The 24,039-nt window shown below is 32.6% G+C and overlaps 3 protein-coding genes across 7 annotated transcripts in view; 2 read left to right on the top strand and 1 right to left on the bottom strand.

Annotated features, from left to right (window-relative positions):
• Positions 1 to 11,469, bottom strand: part of LOC127700504 (uncharacterized protein YfbL-like) — a 323,855-nt gene extending 312,386 nt beyond the window's left edge. Inside the window, exon 1 of the mRNA XM_052204018.1 lies at positions 11,432 to 11,469. The gene's annotated coding sequence lies outside the window, so the exon portion shown is untranslated. The remainder of the gene's footprint in view (positions 1 to 11,431) is intronic.
• The window catches only part of LOC127700500 (uncharacterized), a 245,133-nt gene that overhangs the window by 210,558 nt on the left and 10,536 nt on the right, over positions 1 to 24,039 (top strand). For 2 of the 5 annotated variants that reach the window (XM_052203995.1, XM_052203996.1), the window contains exons 2-8: positions 1,708 to 1,901; positions 3,567 to 3,675; positions 9,857 to 9,988; positions 10,470 to 10,672; positions 11,688 to 11,982; positions 14,288 to 14,437; positions 15,762 to 16,805. The exons of 1 other annotated variant lie outside the window; for it this stretch is intronic. In XM_052203995.1, coding sequence (XP_052059955.1) covers positions 1,708 to 1,901; positions 3,567 to 3,675; positions 9,857 to 9,988; positions 10,470 to 10,672; positions 11,688 to 11,982; positions 14,288 to 14,437; positions 15,762 to 15,937 — 1,259 coding nt within the window. In that variant the 3' untranslated portion in view covers positions 15,938 to 16,805. Of the gene's footprint in view, positions 1 to 1,707; positions 1,902 to 3,566; positions 3,676 to 9,856; positions 9,989 to 10,469; positions 10,673 to 11,687; positions 11,983 to 14,287; positions 14,438 to 15,761; positions 16,806 to 23,441; positions 23,554 to 24,039 lie in introns of those variants that run through there. 2 more of the 5 variants (XM_052203994.1, XM_052203997.1) reach the window with 2 other exon arrangements.
• Positions 5,540 to 7,532, top strand: LOC127700508 (uncharacterized). The gene is made up of 2 exons (XM_052204024.1): positions 5,540 to 5,766; positions 6,351 to 7,532. The coding sequence occupies exons 1-2, from the start codon at positions 5,682 to 5,684 to the stop codon at positions 6,863 to 6,865; spliced, it is 600 nt and encodes a 199-aa protein (XP_052059984.1). The 5' UTR covers positions 5,540 to 5,681; the 3' UTR covers positions 6,866 to 7,532.

A 24,039-nucleotide genomic window follows, 5' to 3' on the forward strand; every position in this document is an offset into this window, starting at 1 on the left:
CATATTTAGTACCCCACACATAATAACAATCCATAATCATATTTAGTACCCCACACATAATAACTGTCCATAATCATATTTAGTACCCCACACATAATAACAATCCATAATCATATTTAGTATCCCTCACATAATAACAATCCATAATCATATTTAGTACCCCACACATAATAACAATCCATAATCATATTTAGTACCCCACACATAATAACAGTCCATAATCATATTTAGTATCCCTCACATAATAACAATCCATAATCATATTTAGTACCCCACACATAATAACTGTCCATAATCATATTTAGTATCCCTCACATAATAACAATCCATAATCATATTTAGTACCCCTCACATAATAACAATCCATAATCATATTTAGTACCCCACACATAATAACAATCCATAATCATATTTAGTACCCAACAGATAATAATAATCCATAATCATATTTAGTACCCCACACATAATAACTGTCCATAATCATATTTAGTACCCCACACATAATAACAATCCATAATCATATTTAGTATCCCTCACATAATAACAATCCATAATCATATTTAGTACCCCACACATAATAACAATCCATAATCATATTTAGTACCCCACACATAATAACAATCCATAATCATTTTTATTACCCACACATAATAACAGTCCATAATCATATTTAGTACCTCACACATAATAACAATCCATGATCATATTTAGTACCCCACACATAATAACAGTCCATAATCATATTTAGTATCCCTCACATAATAACAATCCATAATCATATTTAGTACCCCACACATAATAACTGTCCATAATCATATTTAGTATCCCTCACATAATAACAATCCATAATCATATTTAGTACCCCTCACATAATAACAATCCATAATCATATTTAGTACCCCACACATAATAACAATCCATAATCATATTTAGTACCCAACAGATAATAATAATCCATAATCATATTTAGTACCCCACACATAATAACTGTCCATAATCATATTTAGTACCCCACACATAATAACAATCCATAATCATATTTAGTATCCCTCACATAATAACAATCCATAATCATATTTAGTACCCCACACATAATAACAATCCATAATCATATTTAGTACCCCACACATAATAACAGTCCATAATCATATTTAGTACCCCTCACATAATAACAATCCATAATCATATTTAGTACCCCTCACATAATAACAATCCATAATCATATTTAGTACCCCACACATAATAACTGTCCATAATCATATTTAGTATCCCTCACATAATAACAATCCATAATCATATTTAGTACCCTCACATAATAACAATCCATAATCATATTTAGTACCCTACACATAATAACAATCCATAATCATATTTAGTTCACGACACTTATTTTAATTACTTCATTTACTTCAGAAAAAAGTATCTTTAAATATTAAATTAACCGAGCTGTACATCAATGTTTGAAAGGAGACTTGTGAAATTTCTGTGAATTATAAACAACTGGATAATTTTTTTTTAATTTTCAAATGAAAGAAATAGTCGCATGATCGTTTTATTCTGTCTTATACATTGAGTTAATAAATGCATTTTTCATACCTAATGTCATTGTAAAACAGTCATTTAAATAAAATTATTAGTCGAAATTAGTTGTATCCTTCTATACTTAGTACCATTTCTTTGCAATACATTAGAATTCCATTTTCTCAGGGTATTGTGTAGATTCAGCCAACACACAGTATATGAAAGCATCGATAAAGAATTATTTTTCTGATACCCGACACCACGATCCTAGATTCAGAGCGTATAAGTATGCTGCAAAAGAATATATTTTCAACGAATTTCTCAAGTTTGGACTAAGAACTGAATACCATACATTTCAGGAGACATCTGTTTCTCCTACAGTAAGTTTATATGTGTATATATATGTTTGTTTTGCATGCACACGTTTAAAAATTGCGGTTTTTATCCATCGCAATCATAGGTTTGAACGTTGTTTTTCAATTTAGACTTGTATATATGTTTTGGTATATAATAAATTGATATATGACTAATATTTAGTTGACATTGTTTACACACATGTTAAAAAAACAAAATGGGGCTCTGTCCAAAACGAACATGAAACCAAAAATGAAATTCTCATTAACAAACACACTTAATTGTAATGCAGTTTTAACCCATTATGTGTTACTCTTGTGCTGAGTAATCTATAACGATTCTATAATCGTTGATAGTCAAGTAATTTCCCCAAAAAAGTTATAATGCCTCACAACTAATGATATTGCAATCTTTCGACAGTATGCAGACAAAGATATTTATTCAAAATCACTTTTTCAAAGCTATATACGCACTATTTTCTCACGCGCATTATTTATTTCAAAACTTGAAAGTTTTGAGGCTGATCCAGGAAATAAATGTTATCTACTATTATTCGAGCTATACCTTACTGGTCAGTACTGTTACCAAAATTTTAAGCGAAAAATAAGCATACATCTCTAGAGCTGAACTGAGTTTGTAGTTTGATTTTTTTGTAGATTTTTAAACGAAACGTTATAAAATGTGTAAAAGGGTCTTATATTCAAACACTTTGATTTATTGATTGATGATTGTTGTTTGCAAATAGTTCATGTATATTTCAGAACGAGAACAAAATAAAAGTATATTTGATAGGCAGGTTCTGCAAATGATGATGGAGTGCGGGAATATAGACAGCAACGTAACTGGAATATAAAACATTGCTTGATAAGAACATACTTTTGCCTTTAACGTGCAGAGAGCGTGGCACAACAAGAAGCATCAGCTTTGATGTCCCCATTCCGATTGGATGTGGATGCGTATCCATACATCCCGCGCAGTCAAATGGACGACTATCTTTATCGTTGATTTCATATACCATTAAGTAATTTAGACCTGTTAAAATTAACAACACACCACCAAAGCAGTGACAGGGTTTAGAAGGAACCACATAAATTCGTGAACCGTATCGAGATTTTACTCCAAAACACCGAGAACTATTTCTTGATTCCTCTTTTCTATATGTGTATCCAATTTAATCGTCAGTGGAGCTTGAAACAAATTTATAAACAAAATATTTTAAAAAGACCCGAATTGGATTGAATTGTCAATTGAAAGCTAATTGCTTTTCCGGTAGGTGTCACCAACTAAGAGTAAATCTTATATACTAAAACTAAAGGAATAATTCCCGAAAACAGTTTGGCCGTTAGATAAGCGTTTGTTTTGTGTATGTAATTTTTGTTTTGTCGCTCTTTAATGTTTATTGGACTTCCCAGACTGTCCAAAATTTTTGATATTGATCATCGGTAAACATTTTAAGGCTGACAAGAAAAAAATGTTGCGGTACTGAAATCGATATTATAGTTTTTGTTTACATTTTAAACATCCAGTGAGTAATATTAAACCAACCTGAGAACGAGATCATTTTAATAAAAAAAAATGAATTTTTAGATATGAATATGAACCTGATTTGCAGAAGAATTTTATCGAACAAGATAAACAATGTAATTGGACATTGAAAATTAAATTTATTCATCTCTGCGATTCTTTTTCAGGATTATTTCCAAAATGTTATTGGTATATTAAGGGGTATAAACTTTGGAACAGTACACGACCGAATTATAGGACTAGGTGCACACTATGACACCTTTCTTACTACCAAAGGTAAATCGAATGAAAAATCAAATTTGTTTCAATAGAAATGTTGCTTTTAACGTATTATATATAATTATAAAAATAAGCAGATGTGGTATGATTGCGAGCTGCTGTTGAATTCTTGATCTGATTAAGAGCTCAAATCTAAAAGTTTTAGTCAGTACATGCTTCAGTTGCTTCTCCTAATTTTTCCGAAAGATTTATCATAGATCATGAAAATAGTAATCTGACGTTGTAAACTACGATTGAATTTAAGGAACTCTACAAAATCAGATATCAACCTCCGCTAATTTTCTGATTAAATATATTTAAATTGCTCGCCGCGATATAGCCTTTTTGTGCTAATGCGAGGTAAAGCAATCAACAATCAACCAATCAATAGTAAAAATGTAGTTAAATATAGTAATGCTAATATCTTTGCCATTTTATTTGCTTCAGATTTTCTTTTGTACCCCTATGGTATATTGTTTGATAGCCAGTGCAAATCATATACATGCTTTAGTTGTTTGTTCCAAGACAAATAATTCCTATATATAAGGTTGTATAAAAGTAGTTTCGGGCATCGATGACTCGCTGTAATCGATGACGAGTTTATTCTATTATTCAAATTCGTACATCAGCGGCGGAAAGTCAGCATATTAATTTATCCCGTCAGTCCCTGTGTCCGTCCTTCAGTATATAAAAAGGATTTTATATGGTTTGTCTGAAACTCTTTTGACAATTTTCATGTAGAAATAGTGTACATATAATTATGATGTGCATTTGCGCTGAATTTAGATTTTCTCTATTTTATGCAAAATTTCCAATTTTGAATTTAATAGAGTAATTTTTGATTTTATGGGAATTTTATTAATAGGACACCAATTTGCCTGTCGAACACTTCAACAGTTTTCAAGGCGGGGGGGGGGGGGGGGGGGGGTTGTTCTTGTACATATAATGATGTATATTATGGACAGGTTTTTGATTTTCTTATAGTTCTTACAACATTACCAATTGTTGAATTCATATTATCCTGTTGAAATTTCCCTTATATAGTACAAGGTTTGACTGTCAAACTGTGTTTACAGGTAACAAGCTAGTGCTTTTATTTTTGTCAAATAATTCTTCATTTACTCAAAATGTCTATGAAAGAAGAATTTTTATTCTTCAAATTATTTAAGTGGATGAACTTTGCAAATTACTTCATTTGTTCTCTAAGTAAGAGCAATGCAATTTTTGTCATTCAAATAAAAAGGAAATAATAAAAGCCAAAACTGCAACGTTTTATAAACTGTATTTTTTCAATATTAAATTCTGCAAATTTGAAACATTTTTAAAGGCAGTGCTTTAATGCCTTTCTGGTTGCCGGGTTAATCCTTCCTTCCGCGATATCCAACTTATCTACGTGGGGGGTCATTAGGCTCCAAGTAGATCCGGAATGTTGAATTCTCTACCCTTCTTATTGTGATATAAAATGTTTTTTGTTTCATTTCATTTACATTGGGAAAAAGAGAAATGATCATTGTGTTTTGTTATTTTTAAAAACTTTTGATATATTTGTATTTTGCATTATAAGTAGTCAACCGATTGACAAACTAGAATTATTTGAATTCCGTGTGGAAAGAGGTCGGGTTAATTTCGAGTGTTATCTGCAATCTAGATGTTTATAAATCATTTCAGTCGTTGATATAATAATTAAAGGTCGACTGAACATGAATTATATTATAAAATTTAAAGCGCATTTCTGTTAATGCACGTGAACCCGTCTAACGTTATTGTTATTTCGCAGTTATATAAAGAAGCAAATTATCGTTCCTGAATAGGTGGCGCAGTGGTAGCCGATCCTGTTCCTCAACTTCCGGTTTGTGCACTGAGCAACTATTACAGTCAGTGACATTTTTAATTAACGATGCCAAGTACTTGTTGTTGTGTACCTGGATGTCATTTAAGAGGAGGACATGCATTTCCAAATGACTTAAAAAGAAGGAAAAGTTGGATCAACGCCATGGCCCATACGCAGATTGGACGAGAACACGATGAAATCGTGGAGTCCATCTCAATCAGCTGTTGTTTGCAAGGCACATTTTACTGAAAAAGACTACGTGCAGGAAACTATTCATGGTAAAACTCTATTTTCTTTTTGAAATATATAGTTATATATGTAATCGCCATGCGAATAAACCAAAGTCTGTTTACAACCGCAACTATCGTTTTAGAAAAAAAAGGGGGTGGTTAATTCAAGACGTCATAATTTTTTGGATTACGATTCAATGTGATCTGTTTGAGATTTTTTGGAGATTGCTACAATTATAATGATTTCTTACAAGAGGTATATATATCATACTGAGAATTATTTTAGCAGTAATTATGCTAATGTAGTAATGACAGGAATGCATAAGCTATGCCTCATAGACTTAGTTGAAAAATATCAATGACAATGTTAACAGGAACAAAACAATGACATGCTCTCATCTATATTATAGTTATTTAGGTACAAACAATGTACGTTTGTTGCATTAGTCTCTCATTGTTTGTCCTTTGGATTTACATAACATACATTGAATCAGGCAAACATAGTTTTATCCAGATTGTAATGAATAAATCTAGTTAATATTTTGCCAGGTGCAAATGTAGTACAAAGTATACATTGCTAATGGAAGTTCATTTGATTATCAAAAAACTAATGTTTTATAACCTTTTTTCAGGGCGCAAACCCACCATACAGAAACTTAAGTCTACTGCCATTCCCAGCCTATTTTCCTGGACCAAGCAAGAGACTGAACCGTCCGCAAAAAGAAAAATCAGGGCAGTTTCCTGTGAAAACAAAAGAACTAAACTTGATGAATATTGTAGTAGAAATCTAGAGGAAAGTTTTGATTGTAAAGTTGGTTTTCCTGAAGAAGTCATTCATACTGCAGAAAGGATTTATGACTGTCCACCACCAACTGTCGAGCTAATGTTGAGCTTCACAGATGGAATTACACAAACACCATCAATGGCTATGTTTTCAGCAGAGAATTTTGAAATGAAGACACGTGACACAGCCATGCATTTTTATACCGGTTTAGAGTTGTATACTGAATTTTTATTTGTTTTGACCACACTTGGTCCAGCAGCACATTGTTTGAGATACATATATTTTCAAATTGATAGGGTGTCAGTTGAAAATCAGTTTTTTTATGACTTTGATGAAATTGAGGCATTATACAACCAACTTTGAACTATCTAGATTCTAGATTGAATCTAGTGTTAAGAATATTGTGTTACCTACATGGATTGTTTTTATGTCTAAACAGTGGTGAGAGGCTAACACTTGGCCATCTAGTGGTTTAGTCAGGTATTTTTCGCCATCCAACTTCAAATTAAATTTTCCTACAACTTGGATTATTATTGACAGCACAGAATATCCCGTGATAAAACCTAAAGCTCCTAGAGCTCAGGCAACCTTTTCATCATATAAAAACAGAAACACTGAAAATACTTGTATGTTCGACACCTGGTGGTTTAGTCAACTATGTCTCTAATGCATATGTTGGTTGTACCAGTGACTCTGAAATAGTTGAAAGATGTAGAATAGTTCAATTATGTGATCCAGGTGACAGTGTGATGGCAGACAAAGGTTTAAATGTGCAAGATTTGTTTGCTAACTTTTTTCAAAAAAAGAAACATTAGTTCCAAAACTCTTATACAGGATTGAAAAGTCTCCAATTAACACATGCACATAGAGCGAATTATTGGACTTGGCAAAACATACAAAACTCTAATAAATCCTATGAATGGAACTGAAACAAAACTTTCATCTGAAATAACATTTAGTTGTATTATGTTGTGTAATTTTAGAACTTGTATTGTGCCAAATGATGCATAAATAAAAGTGACGCAATGAATTTTGTTCTGATATATATATATATTTACAATTACATGCACATGTAAATTGTAATGCATATAAAAATAAGGAGATGTGGAGTTTATTGAACCAGAGTGCATAAGAAATGGTTTTAAGCAGTTACAGGTGTTACTGTCACTGTACAATCTCCAACAATGAGAAAAACTCGTACCGTGTAAAAAATTTCAGAGATCTTACAACTAAGTTTTGTTGTCTCACCTTGACTTTGGTGAATTGTTTATATCTGTTGATGTAAATATAAAAAAAAAAGATGTGGTATGATTGCCAATGAGACAACTCTCCACAAGAGACCAAATGACACAGAAATTAACAGCTATAGGTCACAGTACGGCCTTCAACAATGAGCAAAGCCCATACCGCACAGTCAGCTATAAAAGGCCCCGAAATGACAATGTAAAACAATTCAAACAAGAAAACTAACGGCCTAATTTATGTACAAAAACTGAACGAATAACAAATATGCAACACATAAACAAACGACAACCACTGAATTACAGGCTCCTGACTTGGGACAGGCACATACATGTACATACAGAATGTGGTGGGGTTAAACATGTTAGCGGGATCCCAACCCTCCACCTAACCTGGGACAGTGGTGTAACAGTACAATATAAGAACGAACTATAAAAATCAGTTGAAAGAGGCTTAACTCATCAGATGGATAAATACAAATACAAGTGGCCATGGCCGGGTAGTTGTACATCCAAACAACAAAAAGACACTACGTACAGATCTGAGAGTACTCGCAGTTACTGACAGCTAGTTCAAAGCCACTAACAACTGATAAAAAAATCTTGCATCTAAGACTAAATTATCAATCCTTAAGCTCCCTTTAGAATTTATAAATTTTATATTTTACATTTCTGAGTTGTGGGGTTTTATTCATTAAAAAAGGGGGGATTTTCCAGTTTTTGGATAACCCAAAAATGCTTTAAGCAGTTCGCATGAAACTTTGGTGAATTATTTATAGCTATTGATGTAATCTCACTATTGATTTTCATAAAACTTGGCGTCTGTCGTCGTCGTCTGTCGTCGTCGTCTGTCGTCGTAAACTATTTCAAAAATCTTCTCCTCTGAAACTACTGGGCCAAATACCTTCAAACTTTAATTAAATGTTCCTTAGGGTATCTAGTTTATAAATTATATCCGAAGTTTTGATCTATCGACAAACATGGCCACCATGGCTAAAAATAGAACATAGGGGTCAAATGCAGTTTTTGGCTTATATCTTAAAAACTAAAGCTTTTAAAGCAAATCTGACAGGAGTAAAATTGTTCAATTGGTCAAGATCTATCAGCCCTGAAATTTTCAGACGAATTGAACAACCCATTGTTGGGTTGCTGCCACTAAATTGGTAGTTTTAAGGAGAATTTGCAGTTTTTTGTTATCTTGAATATTATTATAGATAGATATAAACTGTAAACAGCAATAATGTTCAGCAAAGTAAGATCTACAAAAAAGTTAATAAGACCATAATTGTCAATTGACCCCTTAAGGAGTTATTGTCCTTTAAAGACAATTTTACACAATTTGTTCATCAAGTTTGCTAACATTTAAAAATCTTCTCCTCTGAAATACAGGTGAGCTATTCAGGCTCTTGAGAGCCTCTTGTTTCATTCATAAATTACTTTATACTTGGAAATATAATTTTGCTTGGAGTTATAGTTTCTAAAAAAAGTATTATCATTGAAAGAGTTGACATGATGCAATGAACATTTATTCTACATAGTACTATGGTACCAAATCAAAAGTTTATATAAAAGAAAGAAGTCAAAGGTTTCCCATCATAGTTTAGTAACATACATTTTTTTTGTACCTGAGGTCGTTGAATATAGATCATTATATAAATAAGGAGATGTGTTATGATTGCCAATGAAACAACTATCATCCATACTTACCAGTAACAAACCACATTTGCAAAGTTGAATAAAATACAGTTGATAACATTTACTTATTACTAAAAAGAAAATGCCTAACTATTTTAAACAGTATTTGACTATAAACATAGATAAAAAAGGTACAAACTGGACATAATGCACTAGTTCATAAACAAGTGAGAACAATCGCCTTCATATAGTGCTCAGAATATGACATTCATAAAACTTGTTCAATATCATTAGAGAACTCTAAATCTTAAATTCTGAAAGCCACCTCTGATAAGTACACTGCACTATGCAAGATAATGATATAACTGGACTAAAAATACACACAACCTGTAATTAACTGCCTTTACAGGGCTTTCGAGCTTTCCCATTAGTTATCGATTTTATTAGCTTTCTTTTATAATGAATAGATATTTTTCAGGAGTTGACGATAATGGAGCAGGAGTTGCAGCTATGTTGGAAGTTGTTAGACAGCTAAGTTACATGAACAAGAATGGCATCACAAGGAGAAACACCATTGTATTTGCAGGGTTTGATCTTGAAGAATATGGAGGTAAGAATTTTTTTTTATACTTTCCCTTTTCTGACTACGTAAACTTTTATCAAGGTCAAACAGAAATACAGGTAATCAATGGAAATAAGGGTATTGTATTAATTGTTCAATTGTATCTAACTGCCAGTCGATTGAAATGAAGATTGAACATTGTTTAAACTGTTTCTAGTATGACCAGCAAGTAGTATATGAACAGTATATACAAATACAACCGAATTATATTTATGATGTCGAAGCAATGTTGTTTTTATTTGTATCTTTGAGTTTCTCTGTTTATTTACCTTACCAGAATAATTCAGTCGTTATATTCCGATGCTCTATGATAGCTCTATTTAAAACAAGTAAGAGAGATCGATGACGTGGGAGGGTGGTCTGAATTGTTCATGTTATGACGTACCTTAGTTATTATACAAAACCAGTTCAAGACAAGAATTAAAGAAGTATTTAGCAATTTTTCTTTTTTTTTTCTTTTGATTTTTAGGATGCCAGTCGTGTATTCTTCGAGGTTTCGCTGCTTGGGCTGGAAGTCGTCATTTTGTAAAATCATGGCTCCCTGCATGGCTATCAATAAATTATGGTAATGACCTGCCACCAGTAATGCACGGAGTTATAATCATGGACACAATGATGGAATATAATACTTCCAGTAAATCTCAGAAAATTCCAGAAGGATACGAGTCTGCGGTAAGAGGTTAATCTAATTATTTTACCCGACAGAGTATGTTAGGAAAAGGTAAAATAACAAAAATACCGAACTCCAAATTCAAATCGGAGAGTCCCTTATAAAATGGCAAAATCAAAAGCTCAAACACATCAAACAAATGGAAAACAACTGTCATATTCCTGACTTTCTACAGACATTTCTTTATGTAGAAAATGGTGGATTAAACCTGGTTTTATAGCTAGCTAAACCTCTCACTTGCATGGCAGGATAAAAATCTAAGTCATATGCAAAATTCCGCTCAGATAAAATATTATGGTAACTTAATACAAAGGATTTGTTATTGGGTCATTTTTTTAGGATGAAATAAAAAGTTAAATTACAAAAATACTGAACTCCGAGGAAAATTTAAAACGGAAAGTCCCTAATCAAATGGCAAAATGAAAAGCACAAACACATCAAAAGAATGAACAACAACTGTCATATTCCTGACTTGGTACAGGCATTTTCTTATGTAGAAAATGGTGTATTGAATCTCGTTTTATAGCGCTAAACCTCTCACTTGTATGACAGTCGAATCAAATTCAATTATATTGACAACGATGCAAAACCTTTACAACATGCAAATCTTTTGAACACAAATTTGAAATTCATTTTGACCAATCACCAGATTGAAATCGCTTCTAAAACAATAGCCAGTAGAACACATCTAAACTGAAGAGTAAATTCTGAAAGTATATGTGCAATGTCATGTATTTCTTTAAATTCTTTGTCTTACATACCTGCAATCGCTTTCCATTTACCAAAAGTTTACTTTCCAACGTCTGTAAATAACGAAATTGACAGCATTAGAATTTCGTTATAAGAAATAAAAATCGACATAAGGCAAACGTCACTGAAACATGCAGAAGAGATTTTCACATCACGATAGCGAAAAGTTATGAACTAGTTCATATCTTGCAAAATGTGTTGGTCATTTCAAACATTGACTATATCTGTATGCTTATATATGTATATTTATAAACATGTTATTTTCAGTTTCAAACATTATTCAACGATACCTATGCTAGTATTGCATCTGACAACTTCAGAGGAGACTTCTTAAATTTGATATACCGTAAACCTACTAACGACTCCTATCTATCTGAAGCTTTCCATTCGTCATGGACAGAGTCAGGAAGACCAAAATATCAAATTGAGTCCTTTCCTCTTCCTTTTGTGAGTGTTGGTGACTTAAAGCCAAAAGAGATAAATGTCTTAAGTAACTTTCTACGCAGTGACCATGCCAATTTCTGGGAAAATGGATTCCCAGCTATCTGGATAACTGATTCAGGTGAGTTTACTATTTAAGTATTTAGATATTATTCATGTATACACGGTTTGCGGTGGATAAATTTCAAATCTCAAATTTCAATAATAAACTAACAGTGACAACATAAACTTTGTTTACAAAAAGTAATAACATAATAATTTTGAAGAAAATAATTATAACACAATAGGCAAATCAGTTCCTTTAAATTATAGAGAACATCCGTTTAGCTTGATGCCTAGGTCATACATTCAAGGATTACCTCGCCGGTTCAACTACGGATTAAATCTCACGGATGATCCCGGAAACGCAGTTTCCATAGTCCGATACGGATCCGATACGGACGCGCAACGGTGTGACTACGGGTTTTGACGTATCTACCACGGGTAATATAGGCGACATGAGTGATACGGATTCTCACGGTAAGGCACGATTTAATACGGAAACGACACGGTTTAATACGCAACGACACGTGTCGAAGCGTATGTAGTGCAGATAAACAGCGTTTTGCTACGGTATAAGTAAGGATTAGTACGAATGAGAACGGTCTGATACGGAATAGTACGAACTGTCACATTTTTAAGCCGTTAATCATTTCTAATTTAGCTTGTGATTTATCACGTCTTTATGGCAGTGAATCGATGATTTGTTTGTTTGTGTAATAAATTATTTATTTGTCTGTCTGTACCAGGTGGTGTTCTTCGTAATCCCCGGACAAACGACATATGGCAGTTCTTGAAACGTATTTGTGACTATTCTTACAAAGTTCTTAAATGCAGCTGGACTTTCCACACAAAATTCAGTCACGAGGGCCTCATACTGACCATGAATAGGTCTTCGGAGAAACCAGTCCCAAGTCCACAATATCCTCTGCCTCCGGTCATCTGTACATCGGTCATCAAGTAGCTCTACTACTGCCCTGGCATTTTGTACCATATTAATATCCAATTCCACCCAATTAATTGCAAGCATCAGTTGTTGAGTGTTCATGTAAGGTGATTTTATGTATACCTCTACGGCAAGACACAGACTACGTTGGACCCTATAAATAGGGAGTATATACAGAAGCCTTATGTCAGATTGTCATGGACCGTAATATTCCGTATTTTGTCGTGTTGTAACGTAGTAAAACGTAACAGACTTTTAGAACCCTGGCTGATCCCTAGCTATCCGTGTTGCAACGTAATGAAATCGTGCCTTTCCGTGACAAATTCGTAACAAATCGTATTGTATCCTTAACAAATACGTGGTGTAACCGTACTAGTACGTAGTTCTCCGGAACTTACCGTAGAAATCCTTCGGGCCTACGAATAAGTACGGGTTAATACTGTTTTAATAGGGTATAAAACGGATCAGTACGTTCTAATACGGTTTAGTAAGGATATACTACGGTTGTTTGATCCGTGGTCAAATTTTGCGCATGTTCAAAAATTGTCACGGATATACAAGTACTACTACGTATGAATACGGCTACAAAACGGAAATCTACGGACTAATAAAGATTGTCACTAACGATGCCGGATCGTATCCGTAGATAATCCGGCGTCAAATCCGTGAATGTGTGAACTAGGCATTAAATCAATATCACATTTCAAACTATTGAATTTTTATAGAATAACTAATCGAAGAATTCAAATAGAGAAAAATATTCAACGAGTGACCGAACAACACATTAATTCACGAATGCGCGTAGCGCATGAGTTAATTATCAGTGTTGTTCGGTCACGAGTTGAATATTTTTCGATATTTGAATTCTTTGATTAGTTATTCTTTTTATTACATTGGCAAATGCTTTTTTTTTATGAAATTAAAGTAGAAAATGTAAGGAACTATATCTTTTTCTACGCATTCACAATTTGTTTTGATCCGACGTTATCGACGTCTTGACAACGCCTATTGTTGTATGACGTCAGAGGAGTTAAATAACCACGTTTATTTCACATGTGAAATTATCGGTTTTTATTTCACTGGGAAATCAATGTAATTCATTGCAACCAATGTAATAAAAACTTATATTAACATATGTTCGATTGTGTATGATGTCATTTAAATACTATTTGTTCCGGCAATAAAATTTAGAAAACGTCAAGATAATAGTGTAATAATTTTCTATTTAAGAATACGCGTTAGTTAGACATTTTGCTGTTTAGTTTTGTTATGTGATTAATTAAAATGATTTCAAGTGCACAGAATAAGTCATTTCAAACGTAAATAATGTCACCTGATTTCAGTTTATTAATTGTAACTGAAAATTGGAATATTTCTTACTTCACATGAACTTAGTGTTTTTACTGTTACCACAAGTATGATGAACTTTCGCCTTTTTCAGCCAATTTTCGTGGTGACATGATTCAGTGCTACCATGCCGAATGTGATAACGAGGAAGTTATGCTGACAGATGAAAACATTAATTTTCTTGGTAAAACAGCAGATGCACTTGTAAAGACGATCCATAAACTGTCAGAACCTTCTGGGTCCGGTATGTGCATTTTACGTTAGCGTACCTGATGAAGATTATCCCAGAAGCACGTGTTGTGCGCATGGAGATTGTATGTGTTTTTACCACCAATGAGTCTACACCTCTGATTGTTGAATATCTATTAGTCTGAGAGGATTCCATTCATTTGCAGTCACTGCTTTGGTATTTGCATCATTCAAATGATACATTTTGACAAGTATAGTGAGAGTCCTGATTTTGCACAAAATACAAATATTCGTCAAGCCTTTCAAATTAGCGTCAATTGTATTCTTTAGTACTGAAATGTCACTTGTGAAATCACAATGATGTCATAATTAAGCATGTCGAAATTAACATATTAGACTTAAATGGCAATTTAACGCTACATTAAGGCAAAATCAGATATGAGCCAAAGCCTAACCGAATATGATATGTTATCCACATTAACATCTTTGCATTAAAAGACAGGTAGCAAAATATGTGCATGGGTAAGTCGTTTGCTTATATCTAAATGTTTTAATACAGTTTCGCATTTAATAAATGAGGCTCGAAGCCTAAGTGGAAACATGTGAAAAAAATGATAAATATAGATATTAAGTACATTTTATGACCCAAAGGTGGCCTTATGATGTCTTCTGCTTTTCTCGTTCTTTGAATTTTATTTCCGTGTTAAAAGTAAGGTTGCAACACCCTCGAGAAAAGATGACCTGGTTCATGTCGTTTTTTATTATTTTGCTGAATGTCAAATTTTAAAAACCTATAATCAGGTCAAGATGAAAACCCCACATTAAAATTGAAAACACCAATCATAAATTAAACTGTCCATACAGTTTGACTTCCCTTTGATTAAAATTTATCTCCCCCAATATTACTGCTGAACGAGAGAAGACTGTGATTACCGTATTTATATACCCATTGGGGTCATATAAAAAAAATCTAGAAAGAAAGCATACATTCATGTCCCTGTTGCAGCTTTCTTAACATTCCATAAAACTCACGTAAATATTCGAAAGAACAATTTCACATCACAGAAATCTCCGAAAGGACAATTAACATTGGACAAGTAACACTGTTGGTCATTTCGAAGATCTCTATAAGGTCGTTAACGATGAGAAAAATATAATTCCGTCTCCAACTTCATCAGGAAGACTTGACCTTAATTGGGTTTTGTTGGGGTTTTTTTGTCATATAGTTCATCCAGTTGTTATATAACCTAGGATCTCAATTTTGTTTATATTTTTGAGCGTTCCTGGTGAAGGTAAATCATGATAAGCGTTTAAGATGCTCAAAATTGATACTGCTCAGATATCATTCAACACTCCATCTTTGTAATTCTAATTTGTAGGTACAAAAGAAGACATCAATTCAACAGGTATGACTGCAGGAGGCATTATTGGAATCATAATAGCGGTAATAGTTTTACAGCTACCCTTTATTGTGGCATATGTACTATGGAGGAGGAACAGATCAATTCCATATCAGAAGGATGAAGATGAAAATCCCACAAACGGAAAAGGATAGCATTGCACTTCAAACTATTTCATTCTTATCGAAAATGAATATAGAAAACAAAAAAATGCATTTAATATCATAAAACTGTTTAATAAGTTTTATTATCTATATCAGGGTTATGAGATCATTTTTATATTTATTTATTTTTGAAAAAAGGAGAAATATAAATTCATATTTTCCCTAGTTATCATTCCATTGATAAATTCGATGTAAAATGTCAACACTTTTAATTTTAATGACGAAGTAAGTTCTTCCTGGTAAATTCAAATATATGGTCTTCTCTTTTCAATATATTTGTTTTCTGTAAGTTATTAACATGGAATAACATTTGTAACTGATTGTACAATTTCGTTACATGTAAAAACTGGATTCACATATCCTAATGGATGACGAAATTTAATAGATAACGGATAAAAATGGAATAAAATAAAGTTCTATTTATGAAGATTTCTAAATAGTGAAAATTATTCCCCATAAATTTTTTTATGCCCCCCCCCTAGGGGCATTATGTTTTTCGGTCTGTGCGTCCGTTCGTCCGTCCGTCCGTCCATCCGTCTGTCCTGCTTCAGGTTAAAGTTTTTGGTCAAGGTAGTTTTTGATGAAGTTGAAGTCGAATCAACTTGAAACTTAGTACACATGTTCCCTATGATATGATCCTTCTAATTTTAATTCCAAATAAGAGTTTTGACCCCCATTTCACGGTCCACTGAACATAGAAAATGATAGTGCGAGTGGAACATCAGTGTACTATGGACACATTCTTGTTCTTTCTATTTTGTTTAAGCTTTGATTGTTTTTAATGATACTTAACCTGCTTGCTGATTTTATTTAATTTTTAAAACCTTTATCTATATTTACATATTAAAGATAGAACAGATGGCAGATCTTTGATTGTTTTTGTTAAATTTCTATCCAACTTTTATAGAATCGAACGATTTATAGCTTACACATTGTAAAGATACCTTTCTTTTGTGGATGAAACTATGTTGCACCTGAGATCACCCCCAGTTCTTGGTGAGGTTCATGTTGCTCAGTCTTTAGTTTTCTATGTTGTGTTTTGTGTACTATTGTTTGTCTGTTGGTCTTTTTCTTTTTTAGCCATGGCGTTGTCAGTTTATTTTTGACTTATGAGTTTGAATGTCCCTCTGGTATCTTTCACCTCTCTTGAGCCCTATAGATGTGTTTTGATTATTTCTGTCTGTTTTGTTTGTTGACGTATACCCTACATTATCTTTTTTTCAAAGATAGTAGAGCCTGTACACAAGGTGTGCAACAGAAGATCAGAATCCAAATGAAATACACAAACACGGTAGCTGTCAAACTCCGAAACAGTGACGACGTCCCTTCTAATGCTGAACTTCCACGGATAAGTCAGCGTTGTGTAGCAGAGACGACGTTACCACTGTTTCATAATTCGGATATCTGTACGGATAAGCAAGTAAAGACGAATGCGAATAGAGGACATAAAAATAAAACTGAGCGATACAATTCCCAATAACAAACAGAGATGGAGAAATATCAGTCAGCATGATGACCAGATTGTGACGACGGTTTTAAACTTTAGTAATAAAGGTCGGTAGTGGTGATAGTTTAGAATAGAAAAGTGCCACTTATAAGTGTCCTCTCAAGAAAGTCACTTTTATAAGTTTGTATAAGCTACAGTGAGGTAAACCAGCTCTGAAATACATTATACGTATGCCTGTGATGTACAAATGTACAAATGAACATGTATAAAAAAAAAATAACAATTATCAAAGGCAATCAACTTTTGTCAGTTATTAGGATTTTGATTGGGAAAAAGCCGATTAAACAATTAACTTAAATAGCAAAAACGACAGTTTACTTAACTCTAGTATTTAGTTTTTTTGATAAATTTCCCAAAATTAGTAATAAAGAAAGGAATATGACTATTTTGGTCACCGAAAATGTGAAGTTATATTAGTCTGCGCATGTGTTTTCTTAAGTTAAAAGTAAAAAAGAAAAATATACGTTTCACAATTAGAAAAACAACACACTTACAGTGATATAAGCCCCTTTACTTCGGGAAAACATGGAATAAAACTGACTGATGTAACCTTCTCATATTCTATTTAAAAATTCTATCTTTTAGCAATCTTTCTGGTCATTTAATAGTGTTTTTTTCCGATATAACCTTTGTGTAAGTCCCCGATGGTATCATCAGACCAGTAGCCAGTACTTCGGTTCTGGTATCAAAATACGAATATTCTGTTATTTAAAGGAAAAGGTTCACTTTAGGCCAAATATGACCTTGAAATTCAACTTTATCATAAAATATCAAACTGGCCATAATTTGGTTCTTAAATGGATCTATTTCAAAAGCCTTACTCCTAGGTTAAACAATTCTCTCTTGATAAGAGTATGTTCTAGGCTTGAAAGTCAGCACATTTTTTATATAATGTCAAATAATGCTTAAGGAAACCCTTGGCCGCCACAAAGGATCCAAAATATTCTATTGCCAAAAGTTGCCAATAATTACATTAAATCCCTGATTTTATAACACAAGTAATGCATTTTTGAGGGGTCATTTTTTCGTCATTATAATGTGATGTACCAAAAAGAAGTTATCTTGTATTAATAGTTATACCACTACTATTATTATGTGAAATTTGTAGTATTTTGGCCGGATTGAAAAACATCAAATTCTTAGGGTCAATTTTAACCTTTCGTGAACTGACTCCTTTGCTGTTACAAAATTTTGGATATTGTTGTAAAATATCTCCCTCATGCAAAGCTCTGATTAATTGCCCGGTTTTGGCTATACTTTTTCTCCATTTTGGTTTTTTGAGCCCCTAGTTTTTTTAATAAGTTTTGGGTTTTCAAATATTTTGGCCTCCGTCATCACTAAAGAGACATTTATTGTCGAAGTGCGCATCAGGTGCAGAATAATTTGTACCGTTGATGTTAACTTATTGTAGCGATTTGATATATATTTTATTCATATTTTGGAAGAAGAATATTATAAAACAGTATCATGATTATGTCGGAACAGTATTTTAAAGTCCTGGAATTTTAATGGTATCAAGCTACTTTAATAATGTCTTCAAGCTATAACAGTCCAAACGACGACCAGTTAATTAGCGTAGCTACTTCTGAAAGATGCGTCGCCGAGTTGATTCGGTAATTTTAAAACAAAACTCTTGAATCAAATTGCTTCATAATGTGTTGCATGAAATGTTGAGGCCTTCTTTTTTTTGCGGACTACTCTAGATCTGAAACTTATTTTGAGACGTTATTATTATAAACTCACTAAGAATTTTTCATTTCAATGTCAACAAACAACAAAAAAGCATTACAAAAATAGTGAAATGTAAATAAGTAAGGTGAAGGGAAAAAAATGAAACAGAAATCAACAAGAAAACTATAATGCTAAAATATATCGTTTTCATAGAACTAATCCGTATTACAATATCCTTGAAATCAGTTATTTTATACTGATTTTAATGAAAAGATGGGATAAGAACGCAGTCATGTAGACACAATGTAAATTAATAATAACATTCAAATAAAGTAACAAATAAGATAACACGTATGTTTTAAATATCAAATGTTTTTACAACAACCTTTGTCAATGAGTTTATGTAGCCGAATCATAGACGGATATCAACAATAATTGTACGGTGACATTTTTATTATTTGATAAATATCATATTAAATTGGTTTCATTTTTACTATCTAGGGCATTGTACTTACATATAAAATGTTATAAATCAACTATTACACTTAACAGACTGGTCTAAGAAGAAACTGTTTTAAAGACTGTAAACAAATATAAATGTCTACTGATGTTTTCTGTAAATGTTAAACGTTAATTTGATATTGAAAGTAAGCAATATCGGTGAAGTACGAGGTAGTGCTTATCTGACCCATATTCATTTTTACATTTGGGACTATTTTCAGAAAATCTCTCCAACTTAACTAAAATTCACTGCACCATATCTTCATGTTTGCACTTTAACGTTTTATGATACTATGCCGTTTTTTGAACATGTAAAAAATTAAAACTAGTAGATGAATATTAGTTTGAAACGGTCATTTTGATCTTAACATCATCATAAATTATTCAATCTTTCAGTCAATTTCCAGACTTATCCACTTTGGTAAAATCAGTACTCTGTAGACAATTCGCTTGCAGTCATGTACTTTTGATTGAATGACTAACGTTTTATGATACTATGCCGTTTTTTGAACATGTAAAAAATTAAAACTAGTAGATAAATATTAGTTTGAAACGGTCATTTTGATCTTAACATCATCATAAATTATTCAATCTTTCAGTCAATTTCCAGACTTATCCACTTCGGTAAAATCAGTACTCTGTAGACAATTCGCTTGCAGTCATGTACTTTTGATTGAATGACCAAAGTTGTAATCGATTTTTGAAAACATTACGAGAAAGATATTTCAATCCAAAATCAGATATTTTTTTTTAAAGGATATGCAATACATTTAAAATTTATTTTGTTCCAAATGCCCTTCAATGTAAACCTTAACAAAATTATGTCAACTTTGCAATGGTATATAAATTAAGTTTATTCAGCAAGAGGGCTTAATAAATTTTATTTTATAGATATATGTTAAGTGATTACGTGAAACATAACTTTGGTATACGAGTTAGACTGTTAAACATTCGAATTCCACAAAGATTTATCAACACTTTCGAATTTGACCCTCTCTAGGTGAGAAAAGTAAAGCGGACATTGGCCATATTTCTTTCATGTCTTTCAGTCTAGTTTTTTTATGGCGCATTATGTAATTTCTAAAATTTGACTGTTAGCTGTAAATGTTAACAGAGACTCAAACGGGCTTAACAACCATCAAATACCCCTCTTAAAAATGTATTCTTTTTCGAATAAGATATGTGTGTAATTTTGTGTTAATTTGTTGGACTTAGGTGGACGTCCGGTATCTAATAGACGTCGGTTCCCAAAATCGGAGTCCCGATTAATATTACAAATTTAAATCGGTGTACTATATTTTTATTATCTACCGTCAATAAATGTGCGTCAAGTACTACCAGTGTAAAGTACAATCGGAGTCTCATCTTACTTTCAACCGTTATGGTTCTTATACATCTTTGGCTTTCAATTATTCGGTTTTGAGAGTTCCTGGTGAAGGTAAATCCAGAAAAGCGCTTTGAACACATTCAATTTATTACGTGTTGTTTACATCTTTAAGCGGAATGAAATGATAGACAAATTATAAAATAGTGAAAAAAACGACAAAGGAAACAACATCTCAAACCCAAATATAAAGAAACTTCAACAAAAGGTAAGGACGAATATGGTGTAAATGACATGCTTAAGATAATCCCGACGACATAATCGTATACAATATTTCATGAAGCGCATTTTGTACTGGATGGCATCTGTCTTCAATTTCACAGTGGACTGTCGGAGTTTTGATGGAGTATATTATGTAACGCTACTTTTGATGGAATAATGCCTGCAGTCAAAACAAAGGTGGGCGGTAAGAGATTTTGGCAACAACCTAAATAATAAATTACCTTTGCTGTATTTGGCAAACTATTCGTTATATTTGCCCCCTTATGCTCTTATATTCCGTACTTTATTTTGCCTTTTTTACTTTTTGGTTCGAGCGTGACTGATGCGTCTTTTGTAGACGAAACGGATATCTGCCGTACAAAATTTAAATCCGGGTATCTATGATGAGTTTATTTACAACCACTGAGTCGATGCTACTGACGGTGAAGGTTTCCTCCCAGAGGGTATCACCAGCCCTTATTTAGCCCGAGTCTAAGTGACAAGAAACTAGAAATGTTTTTTATTCATACATTTGTCTGTAGCTATCGTTCATGTTAAGTTTAATGTGTGCAAGTTATATTACTTTATCAATAAAAATTATTTAAACATCATCTTAGGAGGAAGAATATGCTTTCAAATATGTTTACATATGTCAGCACTTCTTAGCAGGAAGATCATGACTTCAAATATGTTTATGTCAGCACTTCTGTGTTGACAAGAATTATCATTGATATGATCATAATTATAAATTAACTGTTTACAAAACTTTGAATTTTTTGAAATAAAAAGGATTTTCAACCCCAGGAATTGATTACATTAGCTGTATTTTGCAAAACCGTTCGGATGTCAGTTCCTCAATAATTTTCAACTTCGTACTTTATTTTGTCTTTTTAACTTTTCAAATTCGAGCTTCACTGATGTTTCTTTTTTAAACGAAAGGAGCTTCTGGCGTACACAATTTTGATCCAAGTATCTATGATATGTATATTTCCAGGATATTCCAAATAATTTTTCTTTAAATTTTGTGTATTTCATTAGTCTAATAAGAATAGAAATAACATTGCTGTTTTGTGGATATATCGATCGCAAATATCCGTTTTGCTGCCTCGACTCTCAGTCTCAAATAAAACTTTACCCCCTTCAAATTGAAGTTTTCCGCTCTTCAATACAGTACTGTTTTTCCTTTATTATATGGACATTTATATTTTGCGCATATAAAAGTAGTTTCCTTTCACTTTCATCATTCAACTGATGCTCATAGTTTTGTCGCCTTTTGAACTTTTCTCCCTCTTTTTTATTGTATGCACAATGTTCAATTTTATTAGTGTTTATGATTTCATCAATTATTTTACGCCTGTGATCCATCAATACCATGAAGTTATTTTTCAAGTCAAACTTTTAAAAAAATCATGGAAGATACAAGAAGTATGATTTGGAACGTTAAACGCGTGTTTCGTCTACATAAGACTCTTCAATGGCGCTCGAGTCAAATTGCATGTCTTGTTGACTGGAATATTTCTATTCGTCCTTTTTGCCACGATGTCTGCTTTCTTCTTATTTTGGCTAGGTATCATTTCACTCCTTCGGAGGGGGACATATTACCAAAAAATTTGACCCATAGTTAACTTCTACGTCATTTGTTCTCTAGTAATCATTGTCTCGTTGGCAAACATACCACATCTTCCTATTTTTATATTAAACGCATGGTATTTATACAACTAGTGTGCTAGCCATTGAATTATAAGCCTGGTAAAATTGGTGAGTTTTTACCCATATAAAAAGATTTATAAAGAAATTGTTATTTATCCACTTGTATCCTTTAATTTTGATAACAACAAAGTTGTCCGATATAGAATTAACCCAAACCAGGAAGTCTTCTTTAAAGCATCCTTTTGGTGTAGTTGATAAAAATCCTCACATTATTTCTTTTTGTTTCCATTGCTTTGTTCCCTCTCCTTCGATATCAACTAAAATAGTGGTATTGAAACACTGTGTTAACATCTTACAGTTGGAAATTTAAAAATGTCGAAAGACGGTGAAATCAAAAGATAGGCATATGTTATAGATACTTGTCTATTGTGGCATTGTTAAGTTGCTGTCTCATTCAAATATATATTATGTTTCCTTTTATCCGTAATTAATTAAACTCCTTCCGCAATTCAAGTCGGTCGATTTTCCAAAAATCTAAAATTGATATCTTCAAGGTCAGATAACAATATTGAAACCTATTTTTAAATGGTTTGGACACGCTTAGTCACATTTGTGTTTTGTTTACTGTTATAAATACCATTAGAATGGTGAATTCAGTACTTCTTCATTATGTAATTAATTTCCTGTTCAGTTGTAAGTATATTAATGTAATGTATAAAGAGTCTTTTTAATTGACAAATTATTGCTAACTAAAAATGTTTTTTATTCATACATTTTTTGTAGCTATCATTTATGTTAAGTTTACTGTGTGCATGTTATATTACGTTTTAAATAAAAATTAGGACCAAAAGTGGCAGATTTATATTCAAAACTGATGAAAATAAAGGAAAAAAGGATCTGATCTTGAGAAAATGTTGGCTAGACCTACCTGATTTCTTATACTTCATTATTTTTAATATAGGAAGGCAAGGCATAGATACAGATTCAGTCTAGAGTAATCGTGTACGAAGGGCTCTAAGTACCAGGTTGATGCTCAAAATATACTTTAAAAGGCTACCTTAGACCGAAAACATTGACAGTGAGACGAACCGTTCTGAAGTTTCGATGTCGATATAATTCCATCGTAAATATCAAGGACAAAAAAATTGACAACGAATACTCCTGAATGAATCGGTGTTT

The sequence above is a fragment of the Mytilus californianus genome, unplaced genomic scaffold (assembly GCF_021869535.1).
Source record: "Mytilus californianus isolate M0D057914Y unplaced genomic scaffold, xbMytCali1.0.p SCAF_5, whole genome shotgun sequence".
Classification (NCBI taxonomy): Eukaryota; Metazoa; Mollusca; class Bivalvia; order Mytilida; family Mytilidae; genus Mytilus; species Mytilus californianus.

Coding starts and splice junctions, on each gene's coding strand:
- LOC127700508 (XM_052204024.1), top strand. CDS start 5,682: ATGAAATCGTGGAGTCCATCTCAATCAGCTGTTGTTTGCAAGGCACAT. Junction 5,767..6,350: donor CGTGCAGGAAACTATTCATG/GTAAAACTCTAT, acceptor ACCTTTTTTCAG/GGCGCAAACCCACCATACAG.